The sequence below is a fragment of the Pelobates fuscus genome, chromosome 10 (genome assembly GCF_036172605.1).
Source record: "Pelobates fuscus isolate aPelFus1 chromosome 10, aPelFus1.pri, whole genome shotgun sequence".
NCBI lineage: Eukaryota > Metazoa > Chordata > Amphibia > Anura > Pelobatidae > Pelobates > Pelobates fuscus.
The window spans coordinates 140,537,726-140,558,729 of record NC_086326.1 but is presented as its reverse complement, the minus strand read 5'-3'; the positions used below and the strand labels follow the sequence as shown (position 1 = coordinate 140,558,729).

At 44.2% G+C, this 21,004-nt stretch overlaps 1 protein-coding gene across 1 annotated transcript in view; it reads right to left on the bottom strand.

The window, feature by feature from the left end:
- Nucleotides 1–21,004, bottom strand: part of LOC134574817 (oocyte zinc finger protein XlCOF7.1-like) — a 36,455-nt gene that overhangs the window by 12,550 nt on the left and 2,901 nt on the right. Inside the window, exons 2-4 of the mRNA XM_063433882.1 lie at nt 9,924–10,106; nt 9,719–9,842; nt 7,674–9,175 (exon numbers count right to left, since the gene is read on the bottom strand). Coding sequence (XP_063289952.1) covers nt 7,674–9,175; nt 9,719–9,842; nt 9,924–10,106 — 1,809 coding nt within the window. The remainder of the gene's footprint in view (nt 1–7,673; nt 9,176–9,718; nt 9,843–9,923; nt 10,107–21,004) is intronic.

The following is a 21,004-nucleotide window of genomic DNA, read 5'->3' as shown; positions in this document are numbered from 1 at the left end:
TCATATTATAATAATGATCACATACCCCCTCTCTCATATTATAATAATGACCACTTCCCCCTCTCTCTCATATTATAATAATGACCACGTCCCCCTCTCTCTCATATTATAATAATCACATACCCCCCCTCTCATATTATAATAATGATCACATACCCCCCTCTCTCATATTATAATAATGATCACATACCCCCTCTCTCATATTATAATAATGATCACATACCCCCTCTCTCTCATATTATAATAATGATCACATACCCCCCTCTCTCATATTATAATAATGATCACATACACCCCTCTCTCATATTATAATAATGATCACATACCCCCTCTCTCTCATATTATAATAATGATCACATACCCCCCTCTCTCATTAAGTGTTCTTGCATAGCAAGACCACTTAATGTTATCTCACATATATATTATTATTATTATTATTATTCTTATTATTCTTATTATAGCCAAATTTGCCACCCTAACTCCTCCCACAGTTTTTACACTACATAGACAAAAATATACCAAAACGTGCAGATTGTTCCCGATCGGATTGCTATTACTTTGTGGAACGTTTCGCCGAATGGTTCACGGAATATCGTCGTTCTTCTGGCGAAATTTGTCCCATAGGAATGAATGGCAAAGCTAGAGTGGGAGCTGTCAAAAGCTGAAAAATCAGGACATGATTTCTAAACTGCCACTACTCCCTCATTTTCAAGCCCACCTACACAAATCTTATATCAAAACGTCCACTAAAAATGTCCACGGCTAAGCCATAGTCCTGATTGTTTTCGCAATATGACCATTTGTTTGCAACTCACGCAGTCCATTGACATTCATTGAAACTCCACTCTGCAAAGCTCACATTTGAAGGGCAATTTCTAAACTGCGACTGTGCCTTCCTTGTTAATATCTCAGAGACATACTATACATCAAAATGTAGGTCTGGGTCTTGTGATTCTCACAATATAAAGCTCTTCACAGTAGGAATTTTAAAATACGACCGTTTGAAGATGGCAACCGCAAAAATACTCTGACCTGTGCAAGGCTGCAGCAGCAAGTGATGTCATAGACAGGGCCATTTGCACCTGCTAATGTTTTTATAACTGTATGTTTTAATGTAACTGTGCAACAACGTTGCAATTAAATGTGCTATATAAATAAATAATAACCGTTACTCCGCCCACTCCAGTTGTAGACTACTGGTGGAGGCAAGAACACTTCACAATTTCCCCAGAAATTGTAGCTTTTCTAGTATTATAATAATGATCACATACACCCCTCTCTCATATTATAATAATAATCACATACCCCCCCCTCATATTATAATAATAATCACATACCCCCTCTCTCTCATATTATAATAATAATCACATACCCCCCCTCTCATATTATAATAATGATCACATACCCCCCTCTCTCATATTATAATAATAATCACATACCCCCCTCTCTCATATTATAATAATAATCACATACCCCCCTCTCTCATATTATAATAATAATCACATACCCCCCTCTCTCATATTATAATAATAATAATCACATCCCCCCTCTCTCTCATATTATAATAATAATCACATCCCCCCTCTCTCTCATATTATAATAATAATCACATACCCCCCTCTCTCATATTATAATAATAATCACATCCCCCCTCTCTCTCATATTATAATAATCACATACCCCCTCTCTCTCATATTATAATAATAATCACATCCCCCCTCTCTCTCATATTATAATAATCACATCCCCCCTCTCTCATATTATAATAATAATCACACCCCCCCTCTCTCATATTATAATAATAATCATATCCCCGTCTCTCACCTCCTGCCCTCCAGACTCCCCGCACTGTCTGCACTACTCCAGCTCCCCCCTCGCTCTCAGAGCTCAGTCCGCCCGAGATTCAGGAACAATGGGGAGATTCGGGGAGATTTGCCGAAATCAAATATGGCCGCCAGCGGTCACTGGGCCTGTCTATCCGCTCACTCCTCTCTATGGTAACACATAGCCTTCCGGTATTCCCGCGCATGCGCAGTAGTTTTCCAGGCTGTGTGACGCCGTTCCTCCGATAGGTCCAATAAGGGATTAATTTACATATCGCTAGGCTCCTCCTCCCCAAATATCTCCGCCATTAACTCTGTGCCCCCGGCTCCGCAGCACGCATAGCCCCGCCCCTTCATTAAACGCTCTGTGGTGACGTCAGACGCACCAGGGAGGGATCGGAAAGCTGATTGGCTGCTGGGTGAGCTCTGTGAGGAGTCCGCGGCCATGTCTGTTTCGGGCAAACATCCCTCAAACAACTCCAATACAGATTTTGTGCTGTTATCAGATAACTGAGATCGGGCTGGGAACCAGCTGAGAATACAGACATAGTGCTACCACATGGAATAACTCCATTATTATCCCAGGATTCAATCTCACTCAGACTGACAGCTCCTAGCAGTTACCATGGCAACACCTACCTGTAACCAGGCTAGGGCTATCAGAGTGAGCAGAGCTCCATAGCAACTAACAGCCACGCCTCTCATAATGCAGGTTCCTATTTATAACATTATTGGAGTCTTCCGCCATCTGGTGGCCACACTTCATACTGCAGGTTCCTATTTATAACATTATTGGAGTCTTCCGCCATCTGGTGGCCACACTTCATACTGCAGGTTCCTATTTATAACATTATTGGAGTCTTCCGCCATCTGGTGGCCACACGTCATACTGCAGGTTCCTATTTATAACATTATTGGAGTCTTCCGCCATCTGGTGGCCACACTTCATACTGCAGGTTCCTATTTATAACATTATTAGAGTCTTCCGCCATCTGGTGGCCACACTTCATACTGCAGGTTCCTATTTATAACATTATTGGAGTCTTCCGCCATCTGGTGGCCACACTTCATACTGCAGGCTCCTATTTATAACATTATTGGAGTCTTCCGCCATCTGGTGGCCACACTTCCTACTGCAGGTTCCTATTTATAACATTATTGGAGTCTTCCGCCATCTGGTGGGCACACTTCATACTGCAGGTTCCTATTTATAACATTATTAGAGTCTTCCGCCATCTGGTGGCCACACTTCATACTGCAGGTTCCTAGTTTATAACATTGGAGTCTTCCGCCATCTGGTGGCCACACTTCATACTGCAGGTTCCAATTTATAACATTATTGGAGTCTTCCGCCATCTGGTGGCCACACTTCATACTGCAGGTTCTTATTTATATTATTATTGGAGTCTTCCCCCATCTAGTGGCCACACTTCATACTGCAGGTTCCTATTTATAACATTATTGGAGTCTTCCGCCATCTGGTGGCCACACTTCATACTGCAGGTTCCTATTTCTAACATTATTGGAGTCTTCCGCCATCTGGTGGCCACACGTCATACTGCAGGTTCCTATTTATAACATTATTGGAGTCTTCCGCCATCTGGTGGCCACACTTCATACTGCAGGTTCCTATTTATAACATTATTAGAGTCTTCCGCCATCTGGTGGCCACACTTCATACTGCAGGTTCCTATTTATAACATTATTGGAGTCTTCCGCCATCTGGTGGCCACACTTCATACTGCAGGCTCCTATTTATAACATTATTGGAGTCTTCCGCCATCTGGTGGCCACACTTCCTACTGCAGGTTCCTATTTATAACATTATTGGAGTCTTCCGCCATCTGGTGGGCACACTTCATACTGCAGGTTCCTATTTATAACATTATTAGAGTCTTCCGCCATCTGGTGGCCACACTTCATACTGCAGGTTCCTAGTTTATAACATTGGAGTCTTCCGCCATCTGGTGGCCACACTTCATACTGCAGGTTCCAATTTATAACATTATTGGAGTCTTCCGCCATCTGGTGGCCACACGTCATACTGCAGGTTCCTATTTATAACATTATTGGAGTCTTCCGCCATCTGGTGGCCACACTTCATACTGCAGGTTCTTATTTATATTATTATTGGAGTCTTCCCCCATCTAGTGGCCACACTTCATACTGCAGGTTCCTATTTATAACATTATTGGAGTCTTCCGCCATCTGGTGGCCACACTTCATACTGCAGGTTCCTATTTATAACATTATTGGAGTCTTCCGCCATCTGGTGGCCACACTTCATACTGCAGGTACCTAGTTTATAACATTATTGGAGTCTTCCGCCATCTGGTGGCCACACTTAATACTGCAGGTTCCTAGTTTATAACATTATTGGAGTCTTCCGCCATCTGGTGGCCACACTTCATACTGCAGGTTCCTATTTATAACATTATTGGAGTCTTCCGCCATCTGGTGGCCACACTTCATACTGCAGGTTCCTAGTTTATAACATTATTGCAGTTTTCCGCCATCTGGTGGACACACTTCATACTGCAGGTTCCTAGTTTATAACATTATTGGAGTCTTCCGCCATCTGGTGGCCACACTTCATACTGCAGGTTCCTAGTTTATAACATTATTGGAGTCTTCTGCCATCTGGTGGCCACACTTCATACTGCAGGTTCCTATTTATAACATTATTGGAGTCTTCCGCCATCTGTTGGCCACACGTCATACTGCAGGTTCCTATTTAAAACATTATTAGAGTCTTCCGCCATCTGGTGGCCACACTTTATACTGCAGCTTCCTATTTATAACATTATTGGAGTCTTCCGCCATCTGGTGGCCACACTTCATACTGCAGGTTCCTATTTATAACATTATTGGAGTCTTCCGCCATCTGGTGGCCAACACTTCATACTGCAGGTTCCTATTTATAACATTATTGGAGTCTTCCGCCATCCGGTGGCCACACTTCATACTGCAGGTTCCTAGTTTATAACATTATTGGAGTCTTCCGCCATCTGGTGGCCACACTTCATACTGCAGGTTCCTATTTCTAACATTATTGGAGTCTTCCGCCATCTGGTGGCCACACTTCATACTACAGGTTCCTAGTTTATAACATTATACGAGTCTTCTGCCATTTGGTGGCCACACTTCATACTGCAGGTTCCAATTTATAACATTATTGGAGTCTTCCGCCATCTGGTGGCCACACTTTATACTGCAGGTTCCTATTTATAACATTATTGGAGTCTTCCGCCATCTGGTGGCCACACTTTATACTGCAGGTTCCTAGTTTATAACATTATTGGAGTCTTCTGCCATCTGGTGGCCACACTTCACACTGCAGGTTCCAATTTATAACATTATTGGAGTCTTCCGCCATCTGGTGGCCACACTTCATACTGCAGGTTCCTATTTACAACATTATTGGAGTCTTCTGCCATCTGGTGGCCACACGTCATACTGCAGGTTCCTATTCATAACAAAGATTGAGACTTTCTGTAATTCCCTCCTGGGTACAAGACCTCCTCCTTCAGGATATTTGAAATAATTGACTTTATACACATCTGTGCACATACCAGATAGGAATTCAGGAGTAGCTGCTGCCCTTGTTTTGGGTCACTGATTGACTTCTAATAATCTTTTTCTATAGATTATTGAATTTGATCCAATTTAAGATTTATTATTTGGAAATTAATTGAACACTAATATCTAATGATAAAATACTTTGTTTTATATTTTTTTCATAGAAGTTATGTTTAATTTACTATCCACACACTGTTTTGGTAGATATTGAAAATTATTCAACCCAAAAGCAGGTTGTTCTTTTTTTGTTTGGAGAAGTTCTAGTACTTACACAATAGCATTAAAGGGACACTATAGTCACCTGAACAACTGCAGCTTAATGTACACTGTGAGAAGGTGTTTACCTTAGAGCCTAGGAACACCTCCAGTGGCAGTCACTCAGACGGCCACCAGAGGGACTTCCTAGATAAGTCTTGCCTGATGCACAGTACTCACGTTTGACGTCTTCTTGTTTAGCTAAAGACTTCACAGTGCCTTCTGTGTCCTGATGGTACGTTTGAACGCACCTGTAGTGTGCTGTAGTAACCCCTGAGGCCGTCAGCGGTCAGAATCGATAGTGTGGGAGATAAGATCTCCTGCACACAGCGTCGGCTCTGGCTGACTGACAGGATACAGAGCAGAAGGCTCCAGAGATCTACTGGACTTCAAACAGTAAGAAAACATATAGTGAGAGAAAGTGTGTGTGAGAGAGAGAGAGAGTGTCAGGCAGACACAGATAGAAAGATACTGAACAAAATTATAAACACAACACTTGTTTTTTGTCCCCATTTTTCATGATCTGAACTCAAAGATCTAAGGCTTTTTCTATGTACACAAAAGGCCTATTTCTCCCAAATATTGTTCACAAATCGGTCTTAATCCGTGTTAGTGAGGACTTCTCCTTTGCTGAGATAATCCATCTACCTCACAGGTGTGGTATATCAAGATGCTGATTAGACAGCATGATTATTGCACAGGTGGGTCTTGCAATTGCGGCACGCAAATAGGAAATTAAGCTTGTGAAATTAACCCGCATTCTGGTGAGGGATAATCAAACAAACGTTCTGCTGAGCGAAAACCGGTATGCAGCAATTCCCTGAGGGGATCCCACTACCCTTGGTGACCGCTGCGTGTCCATGGGGGGGTCTCGTGTACGTGTGGGGTTTACATTGCAACCTCGGTGCCGGGTTCCCTAGTTAATGATACAGACGGCGTACTGCTGTACCCATCTGTACACAGTTTCTGCGTGGAAAACCGCCTCATGGAGCAGCCAGGAATCCGGCAGCGGCAGAACCTCTGTGCAGCGATCAGGCTCTCACCCAAGTTACCCGGAAGTGATGACACAAACCCGAACTGTGCGATACAGAGGTCAAGTCTGGAGATGACACGGGAGCTCTTTTATCAGCACTAGCCCCTCCCACAACTCCAGGCTGCGCCTTTACATACACACACACACACACACACACACACCTCTCTATCACTAATAAAATAAATGCTTTTATACTCTATTACAAAATACTGGATTTCTGAAATATTAAAAGCAGGTATACATATTTCAAAGAATGACAAATGTTACAGCTCCATATTAGGCACATAGTAGAGCTGGTCATTACAACCTGGTGAAGTAAGTGATCACAGGCTGATGTAGTAAAAAGAGTAAACTTTAATCTATACAAAAGATGTGGCAATGGAATGTAGACAATAAGAAGCGCAGTGTAAAAAGTCATGTTTCACCTTTTGCAGCACTTAGCCATAGGCTCTTTAGACACTTGGGTATTGATGAAATTGTACTCTTAAATGGAAATATCTGTGCAAGGTATACACTCAATGCACTTCCCATGACAGAAAAATACACAAAATATCTTATGCCAAATTCCTACATATTATAATTGTTGCACAAGGCAAATAGAGGCTTATGAGATAAAAATGTTTCTCTTGGAATTATCAAATGTTCACGCCAGTAACAGACACAAGGTTTATACATTTTATAGCTTTTGTAGAGCTGTACTGTTTGCATGTCCAATTTTGTGTAGTTTTCAAAATTAAAAGAATATTTTCCAGCACATTGCATCTCTAAAGTATAGACTGCTTTAATGATTACTGTGCCAGCATGCCCCTTGTGTTATCTTTCCGCTTGCTTTGTGTATTGTTCAGCTTATGTCAAACCACTGTAAAATGGACTGACACAGAACTGGAGGCGGTGCCATGCATAGTGGCACCATAATCACTACAGCAGTCTGGAGAATCTTTTGAAAACTTGGCCAATAACAATTCTATTTCCTACATTTATAAATATGGAACTGGTTTGTCTCTTGGGTGAATTCGCTCATGTTTTATAAGAGTTGATTTTTGAGCAAAACATTTGCCACATACAGAGCAGTGGAATGGCTTCTCACTAGTGTGAGTCCTGTGATGGGTTAAAAGGTTAGCTTTCTGAGTAAATCGTTTTCCACATATGGAGCATCCATAAGGCTTTTCTTTTGTGTGGATCCTAAGGTGTGTAATAAGGTGTGACCTACTGGTAAAGCACTTCCCACATGAAGAACATGAGTAAGTTTTTTCTCGTGTGTGAGTCCTCTGATGTTTAATAACCCCTGACTTATCAGAAAAGCATTTCCCGCACACAGAACAGGAGTATGGTTTCTCTCCTGTGTGGATCCTCTGATGTACAACAACCCTTGATTTATCAGTAAAACCTTTCCCACACACAGGACATGAGTAAGGTCTCTCTCCTGTGTGGATCCTTTGATGTCGCTCAAATTTCCACTTATCAGCAAAGCATTTCCCACAATATGAACACGTGAATGGTTTCTTTCCTGTATGAACCATATAATGTCTGACCAAGTTTGATTTACTTAAAAATTGTTTCCCACACTCCGAGCATGTCAGCTTCTTTGCCTGGCGATCTAATGAATGATGGACAAGATCTACATTACTAGTTTCCTCTGTAGTATGTATGCTTTGGTAGCAATCAGATGTATTATCAAAGATCTGATTAAAGTCCATTGTTGTGAAGTTCTCACTCATTGTATGATCACTATGGTTCCATATCTCACCTTCGTTATTATAATGCCTACTGTCTGTCTGTGTATATCCCATCGGTATACAACTGTCAGTATCTGTAAAGTTCCATTCTTCCCATGAGGATGGTTCAGTCTTAATATGAGTAGATGGGTATTCTATCGATGTGTGTTCTGTGGATCTATAAAGGTCAATGTCTGTGAGATTTTCTTCTGCACAGGAGGCAGATTCCTCCTTAATGTGTATAGATGCATATTCTGGCTGTGTTTGTCTGGAAGGTAAATAAATATCAGGGTTTCTGAGATTTCCATCTTCACCTATATCGGATTCCTCCTTAAAACGGGAAGCTGTATGTTCTGTCTGTGGTGCAATGTCACTTTGGGTGGTATTCGTTTCTTTACAGGAGGTGGATTCCTCGATTAGATGCACAGTTATATTTTCCTCCAGCATCGGTCCTATAGGTGCAGACATGTCAGTCTCTGTGGTGTTTCTTAGTTTACATAGATTCGATTTCTCTATCATAGAGGTTGATGTGTATTGGGTTTTTGCATGTTCTGTGGGTGTACAAATGCCAGAGTTGTTGACATCCCTGTCATATAAAGTCTTCTCACTTACACGTCTCTCAAGTCTTTTTTGTGCCTTCCATGGCTTCCTTGTTCTCTGACCGTTTCTTGTTTTGTTAGCTGTGAAGGCAGGTTTTTCTTTATTTACACAATCGGGTGATGTAAGTGAGGCACCATGTTCTTTGGGAATAATATTTTCCACAGACCCATCTGTTGGAAACAAGAGTGTTGATATTTGATAATTAATATTTGACATAATCCAGCGAAGAAAACAATATAATCCATATACAAATTGGTGTAGAATTAAGAGTGCTGGGTCTAAACCATTTGTATGGATTACACACTAAAAACCATCCTACATACTTGAACTCAAACTCTGTGCTCTACAAGAAATAAAGCCTGCTTAGAGCATCCCACAAAAAAGCACTAAACACTAAAAAGCAAAATGTCCATTTCATAACAAAATCATGCATAGTTTAATTTCCCCAACACATAGAAAAGTGTAACAGCCTACTGACTGCGTCACACCTCTGTCTCCCGCCTACTGACTGCGTCACACCTCTATCTCCCGCCTACTGTCTGCGTCACACCTCTATCTCCCTCTGTCTTCTCACTGCATTACCCTTTATGTGTGATTGCTTCGACAACAGTTCATGGCCAGCATTTAACATTTGTGTAATCATAAAATAAATTGCAATGAACCCCATAATTAGCCGTACCATAAGCTAGAACCACAAATTTGACTCTGCTTACCATTTGAGCTGAGGGGCTGGTGAGTCTCAGTTATCACGTCCTTGTAGAGATCCTTGTGGCAATCTAAATACTCCCACTCCTCCATGGAGAAATAGACAGCGATGTCCTCACACCTTATAGGAACCTGACACACACAATGATACAGTCACCATCCAGACACAGCCCTTGGTATTCGTGTATAATGTCCCATTCCCAGCAGCCTCACCTCTCCAGTCAGCAAGTTTATGTTCTTTTTGGGTGCTTCCAGGATCTTCATGTCATGGCTGCTCTCTTGTGAGTGAGGTGGAGATGCTGAGCTGTGACTCTGGATATCGCAGGATCGCTCTGACTCATAAGGAATGCTGTTGTGAGGGATAGTTTCACCAGGCTTCTTCACAATGATATAGTCCTACACATTGACAAGCAGAGTAAAGGGCAGGTATTATAGAAGGCAAATAACTTTTCCCAGCAAGAGAAAGAAAGCTTTTGCACTCTACAGACCACATTATTTTATTACCAAACATAAATTGAAAGAAATTGTACGGGAAATCGCTAACCAATTCACACAAACTGAACTCTATTCATACAATCTGTCTTTTCATGCCTAGATATCCCAGTTTCACACAAACTACAAAGAGAAGAAAAAGAAAAAAAAACCAATGCCTGGAGTGATTATAGCCATCTCACCTAAACACTAGCCGGGATTTAGTGAAGGAAGAAATAATTACAAGGCATCATTTTTTTATATACACAACCCAAACAGGTGGTCCATGACTTGAACAATGTAAATCCCACCTTGGCACCTCCGTGTCTGGGAGATAACTAGATCAGAAACCGCTAAATTAATTATCCCCTATCAGGGAGCCATTACAATATACCTCAAAAGATACAGAATTACACAAATACTAAACTAACCGCACAGGTCCGAAACACTGTTCCCACCTTTAACAAGATGTGGGAGCTGTGGGAACAATACGATGATCCAGCACTAGATACATGAGAGATACCCAAACACACACACACACCTCCTTTCATACTAAGACCCGACACCTTCACTGAGGGAACATAACGAAAACCCTCTAGAATCGCAGAGCCATTACTTTACATCTCTGTTTTGTTAATAAGATACTAAGTTATTATGTAATCTATTATGTATACTAATTGTAAAATACTGACTTCTACGGTGCACTAACATGCATTACCATTTAAAGTATAAATGATGCTATGTATAATACACTTGCGAACATTGGCTTCTGCACAAGCCTTGGAGTATATTTCTGTTTTACTTTCTGTCAATGCAAAAATAAAGTATTAAAAAAAAAAAAAAAAAAAAAAAAAAAGAATTACACAAATACATGTCTGATATCCCTAAACCGTTTTCCCCTCCATCTCCTTCGGTCAAAAGAGTGCTTACATCGCACTCACGATGTTTAATTAATGTCTTAGCCACTAGGAGACTAATGGCTTTCCCTGCGAGGCTCAGTCACCGGGTGGGTTGGAGTGAGGGCGCTCTTCAGGGCTGTGCCTAGTGAAGGGCAGGGAGAGCCAGGGAGTGTGACATTATCTCTTAGCTGACAAATTGGGGTGCATACTGGCAGACGTGGTTCTGTCACACCCCATGCTTAATCATTTAATTAAAATGTAGAAGTGGTAATAATTCAGTTCAGCTGCCAAATAGACTTGTCATACTGATAACTTGTATGTACCTGCATGGCATTAACAACCTGATGGGTTCTATTAAAATAATCAAATTAGTTTTTTTTTTTATCCATTATTTCTGATTCACTGTGTTTTAAACCGATTATGCAGATTTGACAGCTTTCACATTAGCCAATGAATTGGTGCACAATATAAATTAACTTTCAGAATTCATAAAACAGGATTAAATATTTTTTTAAAATATATATCTTGCAGAAATCTTAAAATAGATTTATTAAAAAAAAACACTATATAGTCAGTAGAACAACTACATCGTTTTGTATTTGTTATGCTGAGTAGAATCATTTCCTTCAGGTTTTTTGCAGTAAACACAGTCTTTTTCAGAGAAAATGCAGTGTTTACATTACAGCCTAGGGATACCTCCACTGGCCACTCCTCAGTTGGCTACTAGAGGCGCTTTCTGGGACGGTGCTGCACAGTGTGACTGACATTCAGTGTCTCCACCCTCTGCATGGAGACACTGAACTTTCCTCATAGAGATTCATTGATTCAATTAATCTCTATGAGGAGACGCTGATTGGCCAGGGCTGTGTTTGAATCATGCTGGATCTGCCCCTTATCTGCCTACTTGACAGTCTCAGCCAATCCTATGGCAAAGCATTGTGATTGGCTCAGAGAATTATTTCTGATGACATCAGCCAAGCAGGCAGATCAGGGGCATAGCCAGCAGCTGCAGATTTGAACAAAAGTAAGATTTTACTATATTTGGGGAAGCAAGGGTGGTGGGGTGGGGGCTAGATGGTGGCTTTAACACTACAGGGTCAGGAACACGTTTGTGTTCCTTACACTATAGTCTTCCTTTAAGGTGTACAAGTGACAACCAATTATTCTCATAACAGCAATAAATAAACCAATTAAGTGCAAAAACTAATTAATGTGCAAAAAAATCAAAATCAAACATATGAGTGTGATTTTCTAGTAATGAACAAGCACATCTAATACACTTCCACAATTTCCTGATGATCCAACAGATCTAAAAACAAAAGCAGAGACAATCCTTCTGCCACACTGTTAAACAACAAGTATGTAAGACCTAAAACTCACACACATGTAGTGGTTATAGTACCACTCCAACCTGAAGGGCTCAGGGAGACGCAGCCCCTTATGTACGTGGGATCCAATCCTACTCAATATACAGACACTGTAGCGGAGAGCTGATATCTCACAGCTATTCTCCACTAAAGATACCAGTGAGGCTCAGGAACAAGGTGATGATAAATCCACAGGCAAGGTTTCCAGCAGGTAAAGTAATCCAGCAGTATCCCAACAGCAATCCCAATAACTGGACGACACACAGTTTCAGGAGCAGAACTGCTGGCTGGCACATCCAGCCTGCCTTTTATTTCCATCTTACACATATAAGACCGCCCACAGGGGAGGTGTAAAATAGCCAATAGCATAACGGTTGCAACCCACAGATTCCCTCCCCTTAGCCTGAGAGATAATCCACTTATTATACAGTTTCAAACATAACTTTTACACAATATCTATAACTTCTACAATATTCGTGGTACAAACATAAAACATACATTTTCTTAATCAGCAGACTTAAATTAGTAATACTCTCAAAAATCCTCCCAATCCCTCCAGTAGATCAATAGTTAGTTGGAGGTCCCTTTATGACCGACCGCAAGCACATTTTCCTGCCCAAAACAGTTCCATGGATTTGGGCTGTGCGGTCGGTCAATTTCTGGCATAAAAACGGCTAAGTCCCGTTCGAAGTGTGGCCGGTACTTCGACTTTAGTCGAAGTGTCGAAGTGGAGTCGATGGTAAGGGTCGGCGGTGTTCGAAGTTAAAATGGCCGCCGCCACGTGGTCCTTTGTTCGATGCCGTTCACTTCGACGACTTCGACAACTTCGATTACTTCAGCACTTCGACGGTATCTGAAGTGCCCATTTAAAGTTGCAACACTGCCCCGAAGTAATCCAAGGGCCAGGAACAGTATTTGTCTTTAGGGGCAAGGTAGGGTAGGTGAGGGCAATCAACAATACAGGAAGGGGGCAGCCAACAACAGGGTTCCGCTACACTGCTCCCCCTTGCCCACAAGCCGGCATACACAGTCTGATCCAACACGGATCGGCTTGGGGATGTCCAGGGGCTCACGGATCATTTTTCTAGGTCAGTTTGTCTTGACAACCCGTCAGCATTTCCATTCTGCTTACCCGGGCGGTACTGAATATTAAAATCAAAGGGCTGTAGCGCCAAGCTCCAGCGCAGCAGCCTGGCATTGTCCCCAGCCACCTGGTTTAGCCATACTAACGGGTTGTGATCCGTGAGCAAGGAAAAGGGCTGTCCATACAGATAGGGCTGCAGTTTCTTTAGGGCCCACACCACAGCCAGGCATTCCTTTTCGATGGCGGCGTAGACTACTTCTCGAGGTAACAGTTTGCGACTGATGTAAGCCCCGGGATGTTCTCCACCATCGGCCCCGACTTGGCTCAGTACTGCCCCCAATCCAAACATAGAAGCGTCTGTGTGAACAAGAAATCGTTTAGTTGGATAGGGAGCTGCCAAGACAGGGGCATTTATCAGTGCATTTTTCAGGTGTTGGAATGCCTGCTCACACTCTGGGGTCCAGTTTACTTGGCGGGGAAGGTTCTTACGGGTCAGGTCAGTGAGGGGTTTGGCCAGGGCGCTATAATTGGGAACAAACTTCCTGTAATACCCCGCTGTCCCTAGAAATGCTAAAACCTGGGCCTTGGTCCTAGGGGTGGGCCACTGGGCTACGGCCTCTACTTTGGCGGGTTCGGGCTTCTGTTTGCCGCACCCCACTCTATGTCCCAGGTACTGCACCTCAGCCATTCCTATACTACACTTGGCCGGCTTCAGGGTCAAACCAGCTTCCCTTATCCTGTCCAGTACAGCTCCTATATGGGCCAAGTGTTCCTGCCACGTATTGCTAAAAATAGCAATATCGTCCAGGTAGGCACAGGTATAGTCCTGGAATCCATCCAGAAGTCGATCCACCATCCTCTGGAAGGTAGCTGGGGCGTTTTTCATCCCAAATGGCATGACCTTAAACTGATACAAGCCAAATGGGGTGACAAAGGCAGACTTCGGGATGGCGTCTGGGGCCAGGGGAATTTGCCAATATCCTTTACATAAGTCAATAGTGGTGAGGTATTGGCCCCTGGCCATTCTGTCCAGTAACTCGTCTATCCGGGGCATACACGGCGTCTGACACGGTTTTCTCATTTAACCTCCTATAGTCCACGCAGAAGCGAGTCGTACCGTCTCGCTTCGGGACGAGGACTACCGGAGAGGCCCATGGGCTGAGGGCTCAATCACCCCCAGTTGGAGCATCTCATCGATCTCCTTGCGCATGTTTTCCCTCACCGCTTCTGGGATGCGGTAGGGGGTCTGGCGCATGGGTAGTTGCCCTGGGGTCTCGACCCGGTGAGTTGCCAGAGGAGTGTATCCAGGTACATTAGAGAACGTGTCTCGTTTCTCCTCTAATAATCGCTGTACCTCGATCCGCTCCTGTGGGCTCAGCCGATCTCCCAGTGCAACCTCCCCTAAATCCCCAGATAACTGCCCATCCCCCAGCAAATCGGGAAGGGGTAAGCTGTCAAACTCCTGAGTGTTGGGCGCACATATGGCGGTTACCTCCTCGGCGCGCTCCTGGTAGGGCTTCCTCATGTTCACATGGAGCATGCGTCGCCCTCCAGTCCCTGTGCAGGGGCCTATGATATAGGTGGTGTCACATCTCTGTTCCACCACCCTATATGGTCCCTGCCAGGCGGCGTGTAACTTATGTCGGACAGGTTTTAAAATCAGTACTTTCTGCCCGACCTGAAAGCTACGGTCCCTGGCTCCCCGATCATACCACGTGCGCTGGCGGGTCTGGGCCGCCTGAAGGTTTTCCCTTACCGTCTTAGTCAATGCTTCCAGGCGGTCTCGAAAGGCCAGCACATATGGTATGATGGGAGTGACATCTGCGCTCCGGTCTCCCTCCCAATGCTCTCTAATAAGATCTAAGGGACCTCTGACCCTCCTCCCAAACAGCAGTTCAAACGGGGAGAACCCCGTGGATTCCTGCGGCACCTCCCGGTATGCGAACAGGAGATGCGGCAGGAATCGCTCCCAGTCCTTGTGGGTCTCTGCGAAGGTTCGGAGCATCTGCTTCAAGGTACCATTGAACCGTTCGCAGAGCCCGTTCGTCTGGGGGTGGTAAGGGGCACTGATAATAGGCTTAATGCCACAGATCCTCCAGAGGTGTTGGGTGAACTCTGCAGTAAATTGGGTGCCCTCATCCGAGATAATCTCCCTGGGTAATCCCATCCGGGAGAATATCCGCATGAGGGCATCCGCAACCGTTTCAGCGTGGATGTTGGTCAGAGCCACTGCCTCTGGATACCTGGTGGCATAATCTACTACTGTTAAAATATACCTTTTTCCTGACGGGCTAGCTTTCTGGAGGGGACCTATCAAATCTACCGCTATTCGGCTAAAGGGTTCCTCAATTATGGGTAAGGGGTGGAGTTTCGCCTTCCTTCGGTCTCCCCGTTTGCCTACCCTCTGGCAGGTATCGCACGTAGTGCAATATCTGCGTACTTCCTGGCTAATCCCTGGCCAGAAGAAACTTTGGGTCAGTCTGTACCTAGTGCAACTGACCCCTAGATGTCCGGATAGCGGAATATCATGCGCTATCCGGAGTAACTCAGCTCGGTACCGCTGCGGCACCACTAGCTGCCTCATCACTATCGGGTCTGACCCCATAATCTGCTTGCCTGTTTCCCTGTACAAAAGCTGTTTATCCCAGACAAATCTCTCTCCCTCCCCCCCGGGTGAGCCCGTGACAACCTTGTCCCTATAAACTTGAAGCGTAGGGTCTGTTGCTACTTCAGCTGCAAATTCATTAGGTGGGGCCCAGAGGACACATTCTAGGGGAGGGGTAGGATCGCTTACCTGGACCTCCGGCAGTGTGTTGTAGTCCTGGGTGCGGGCCTGTTGTCGGGTGACCACAGGGTTGGCTTCTCCTGTGGTAGGCGTCTGGGGCTCAAAAGCAGAAGTGAGCCTCCCCAGATCGTTCCCCAATAAAACCTCCGCCGGTAACTGCGGCATCAACCCCACCTCCACGTGCCCTGTCCCCGCTCCCCAATGTAAATCTACCCTTGCTGTAGGTAGCCGGTACACTGCTCCCCCGGCTACCCGGACGGCCACAGTTTTGCTTAATTTTGCCTGATCCGAAACCAGGTGGCTCTGTACCAGGGTGATAGTGGCTCCCGAGTCCCGTAGTCCTCGGACTGCTTTACCATCCAGGTATACGGTCTGCCTGTGATGTTGTAGATTATCAACATTGGCCTGGACAGGATCCGCCTCGTGCAGTACCTCCCACTATTCCACGGTGGTAATGGGAACTGCTGAACCATATGGGGTGGCCACTATTAGGGATCGACCGATTATCGGTTTTACCGATATAATCGGCCGATATTCGGTATTTTCGTCAATATCGGTATCGGCCAATAGGGATACCGATATTGCCGATAATACCTCCCAGGACCGCCAGGCTCATTACAAGCCCGGCGGTCCTGGGGGGGGCGGGCAGCAAGCGTTTACTCACCTCCCAGCAGCTCCTTCAGCTCCCCAGTGTAAATCTCGCGAGACCCGCGGCCAGCTCTGACGGCCGCGGGTCTCGCGAGATTTACACTGGGGAGCTGGAGGAGCTGCTGGGAGGTGAGTAAACACTTGCTGCCCACCCCACTTCCCTCCCCTCCCCTCCCCCAGCTAAGCCAATGCCACTGGACCACCAGGGATTAACATATCCCCCCTCCCTGGCAAGACAACAAGCAGGGAGGGGGGACAACAAAAAAAAAATAATCATAATTATATAAAAAAAAAATTTAATATAAAAATAAAAAACTTTTTTTAATAAAAACTGCCCCCTCACACACACACTATTATTATACACATACACTACACAAACACACTGTGTATATAATTCAGTGTGTTTGTATAGTGTGTGTATATATAATGCAGTATGTTTGTATAGTGTGTGTATATATATATAATGCACACTACACAAACACACTGTATTATATACACACACACTATACAATCACACACTGCATTATATACACACACTATACAAACACACTGAATTATATACACACACACACACTGAATTATATACACACACACACACTATACAAACACACACTGCATTATATACACACTGCATTATATACACACACACTATACAAACACACACTGCATTATATACACACACACTATACAAACACCCTATACAAACACACACTGCACAAACACTGCATCCACTACACACACATACACAGCTCCCCTGTCTAAACACACTGCATCCACTACACGTGGCATGTATATTTTGTGCATTTACCTTTAGAAATAGTTTATTTTCCAAAATGGTAAATGTACAGAATATCGGAACCAGCTGCAGTTACAGTTTGAGATCTCCCCAGAGTTGCTTGATGATAATAAGGTAAGGAGACTGATGGCCACTCTAGAACCTTCACCTTTTTCTGCTGTAACCACTGGGTCAACTTGGCCTTGTGCTTATGGTCATGGTCATGCTGACAAGTCCAAGAGTGTCCCATGTGCAGCCTTCGTGCAGAAGAATGCAAATTGTCTGCCAGTACTTTCTGATAACATGCTACATTCGTCTTGCCATCAATTTTCACAAGATTCCCCATGCCTTTGGAGCTCACCACTCCCCCCCAAAAACATCAGTGAGCCACCACCATGCTTCACAGTGGGGATGATATTCTTTGACCCCTCTCCAAAAACATCGCTTATATTTGTGACTATAAAGCTCTATTTTGGTCTCGCCACTCCAAATGACAGTGTGCTAGAAGCCGTGAGGCGTGTCAAGGTGTTGTCGGGCACATTGTTACTAGGCTTTTTTTGTGGCATTGGCGCAGTAAAGGCTTCTTTCTGGCAACTCGACCATGCAGCTCATTTTTGTTCACCCATCATCGTATTGTACTCCTTGAAACAACCACACCGTCTTTTTCCAGAGCAGCCTGTATTTCTTCTAAAGGTTACCTGTGGGTTTTTCTTGTATCCCAAACAATTCTTCTGGCAGTTGTGGCTGAAATCTTTCTTGGTCTACCTGACCTTGGCTTGGTATCAAGAGATCCCAGAATTTTCCACTTCTTAATAAGTGAATGACCAGTACTGACTGGCATTTTCAAGGCTTTGGATAATCTATGTCCTTTTCCATCTTTATAAAGTTCATTACCTTGTTACCCAGATCTATTGACAGTTCTTTTCTGCTCCCCATGGCTCTCAGTATCTAGCCTGCTCAGTGCATCCACGTGAGAGATAAACTCATTGACAATCATACACAGACACCAATTGCAATTTAAAAAGCCACAGGTGTGGGAAATTAACCTTTAATTGCCATTTTAACCCATGTGTGTCACCTTGTGTGTCTGTAACAAGGCCAAACATTTAAGGGTATGTAAAATTTTGATCAGGGCCTTTTGGGTGATTTCTGTTATCATTATAATTTTAAAATAAGTCAAACAACTATGTAAACATAAATGGCTTCATATGATCATTATCCTTTAGTAAAATACATTTTTGCATGATCAGTCATATTTTCAAAATCAGTGCCAACATTTCACAATTTCTGCCATGGTATGCAAACTTTTGAGCATAACCGTATATGTGTACGGGGGAGGAATGATGACTGCCTGTCTTCTCCTCTCTATATGCTGAGAAATGCAGTAGAATTAGAATTTTGATGTGCCAGGTGTGACGAACTGAACTTCGCCACTGACTTTTGGAGGGGCCTGTTTGCCAGCCTCTTGCCCTGTGACTGTGGCCCCTGCATTGAATTTTGGGTTAAAGACCCTGTTTGTGCCTGTTTGGGCTTAGACAGTAACCATTTGAACTTTCGAACTCCCGAACAGTCGACATTCAAACACTTGGCGGCGGACATCTTGTTTAGTCGAAGGCATCTAGCGGTGTTTGGTCGTCGAGTGCATGGAACTCAAATCGGACACTCCACGGCACGAACACCACTAAACTTTTACCTTCCATGGAGGTTCAGCTATTTGAATGGGAGTTGAACGGGGTTCGGTAAGAAGATGCCCCAGAACCAGAGACATACACAGACTAAATCCACGAATGGCTACGTTCGGTAATTCGAACGGTATTTTGACTATTGGAAAAAAAGACCGGCCGCACAGCCTGATTCTCTGGAACTGTTTTGGGCATGAAACCATGAGTGCAATCGGTCGAAAAGAGACTTCCGGGAATTTCCTGAACCCCTGCTCTGATCTTGGTGATTCTTTGGATATGTTGTTCACTCAGATCAGGGCTATCAGGGGATGTAACATTTATGGGGATATGTTGTGTGTAGCGAAAGCCACTTCGCCACTGTGTTTTGGAGGGGGCTGCTTGCCCGCCTCTTACCCTGTGACTACGGTCCCTGGGCGATTTGGCCCTTTATGCACGGTATTTGGGCATACTGTGGGTTATTGGGCTGCCCCAGGATTATGGGCCCTCTCATCAGCCCATACGAAACTTAAACCCCATGGCGTTTGAACTGTGTTTGTGGCATCTGAGCGCTGTTTGGATATGTTGAGCGCTCAGATCCAAGCCATCTGGGGATGGGTTGAATGTGGGGGTTCTGTTTAGTATAACAGGAGTTATGTATTTTTATGTCTTTTGGTGGTTGCTGGTAACATGTGTGCTTAATGGAGGCTGTGTTTGTCCCTGCATATAATTAAATCAGCTTCTCCATTGTCTCCAGGATAGAGGATTCTGGGGAACTAGTTTGAGCTGGAAAAACCATGCTTCCAGAAGGTCAAATGCACATTTGTACTAACTTTTGAACCCCTGGTCCAATTCGTATTCGTATTTTTGAGTATGTTGTTCCCCCGAATGGATTGATTGTGAATATGTATTTTTATGCGAATGTGATGTATATTTTGGGAGTTATGAATGTTGTGTAAAAACTGTATTTTCCCTACCTATGATAATTGTATTTTCCTGTGTGTACAGATAATTAGTTTACAGGTAGAGGGGAGGGCTATGTGTAGGATGTAACTATTGCGTGATTGGTTAATGTACGTTACTGTGTGTGTCCCTCCCCTTCATGGGAGCACCTAATAAAAAGGGCTGCAAGCTAGCAGCCAGAGAGTTCTATTTTTACCCTCAACTTGAGTCCTGTCTCTTATTGGGGGAATCTGCTACAAGGGATTGCTATGCTAGGCATATTCCCTTGCTCTAATCACTGAGCTCTTGTAAGAGCTAGTTCCTGCTTCGTTCTGAAGGGAGATAGGTGCAGCCTGCGGTGCTTATGGTGTCTGGTGGAGTGCTTGGAGTCCTCTGGAAGCGCTAGGAGCATCTTTCAACGGAGGGTACTCGGTCGGAGTACACGGAGCTCCGTTACATTGGTGGCAAGCGGTGGGATGGCGTCCTAGTGCGAGGAGAAGCAGCTCAGAGACACCGGTAACGTGTGGAGTTGTGCAGCGTCCCTATCTTCAGCAACATAATGGAACCAGCAGTGGCTACAGCAAGCATGGCGTATAGCTACTCCGTACTAGAGTTTGGCACGATGGTAGGGTTGCACCTGAAGTTTTACGGACCCAATCCAGAGG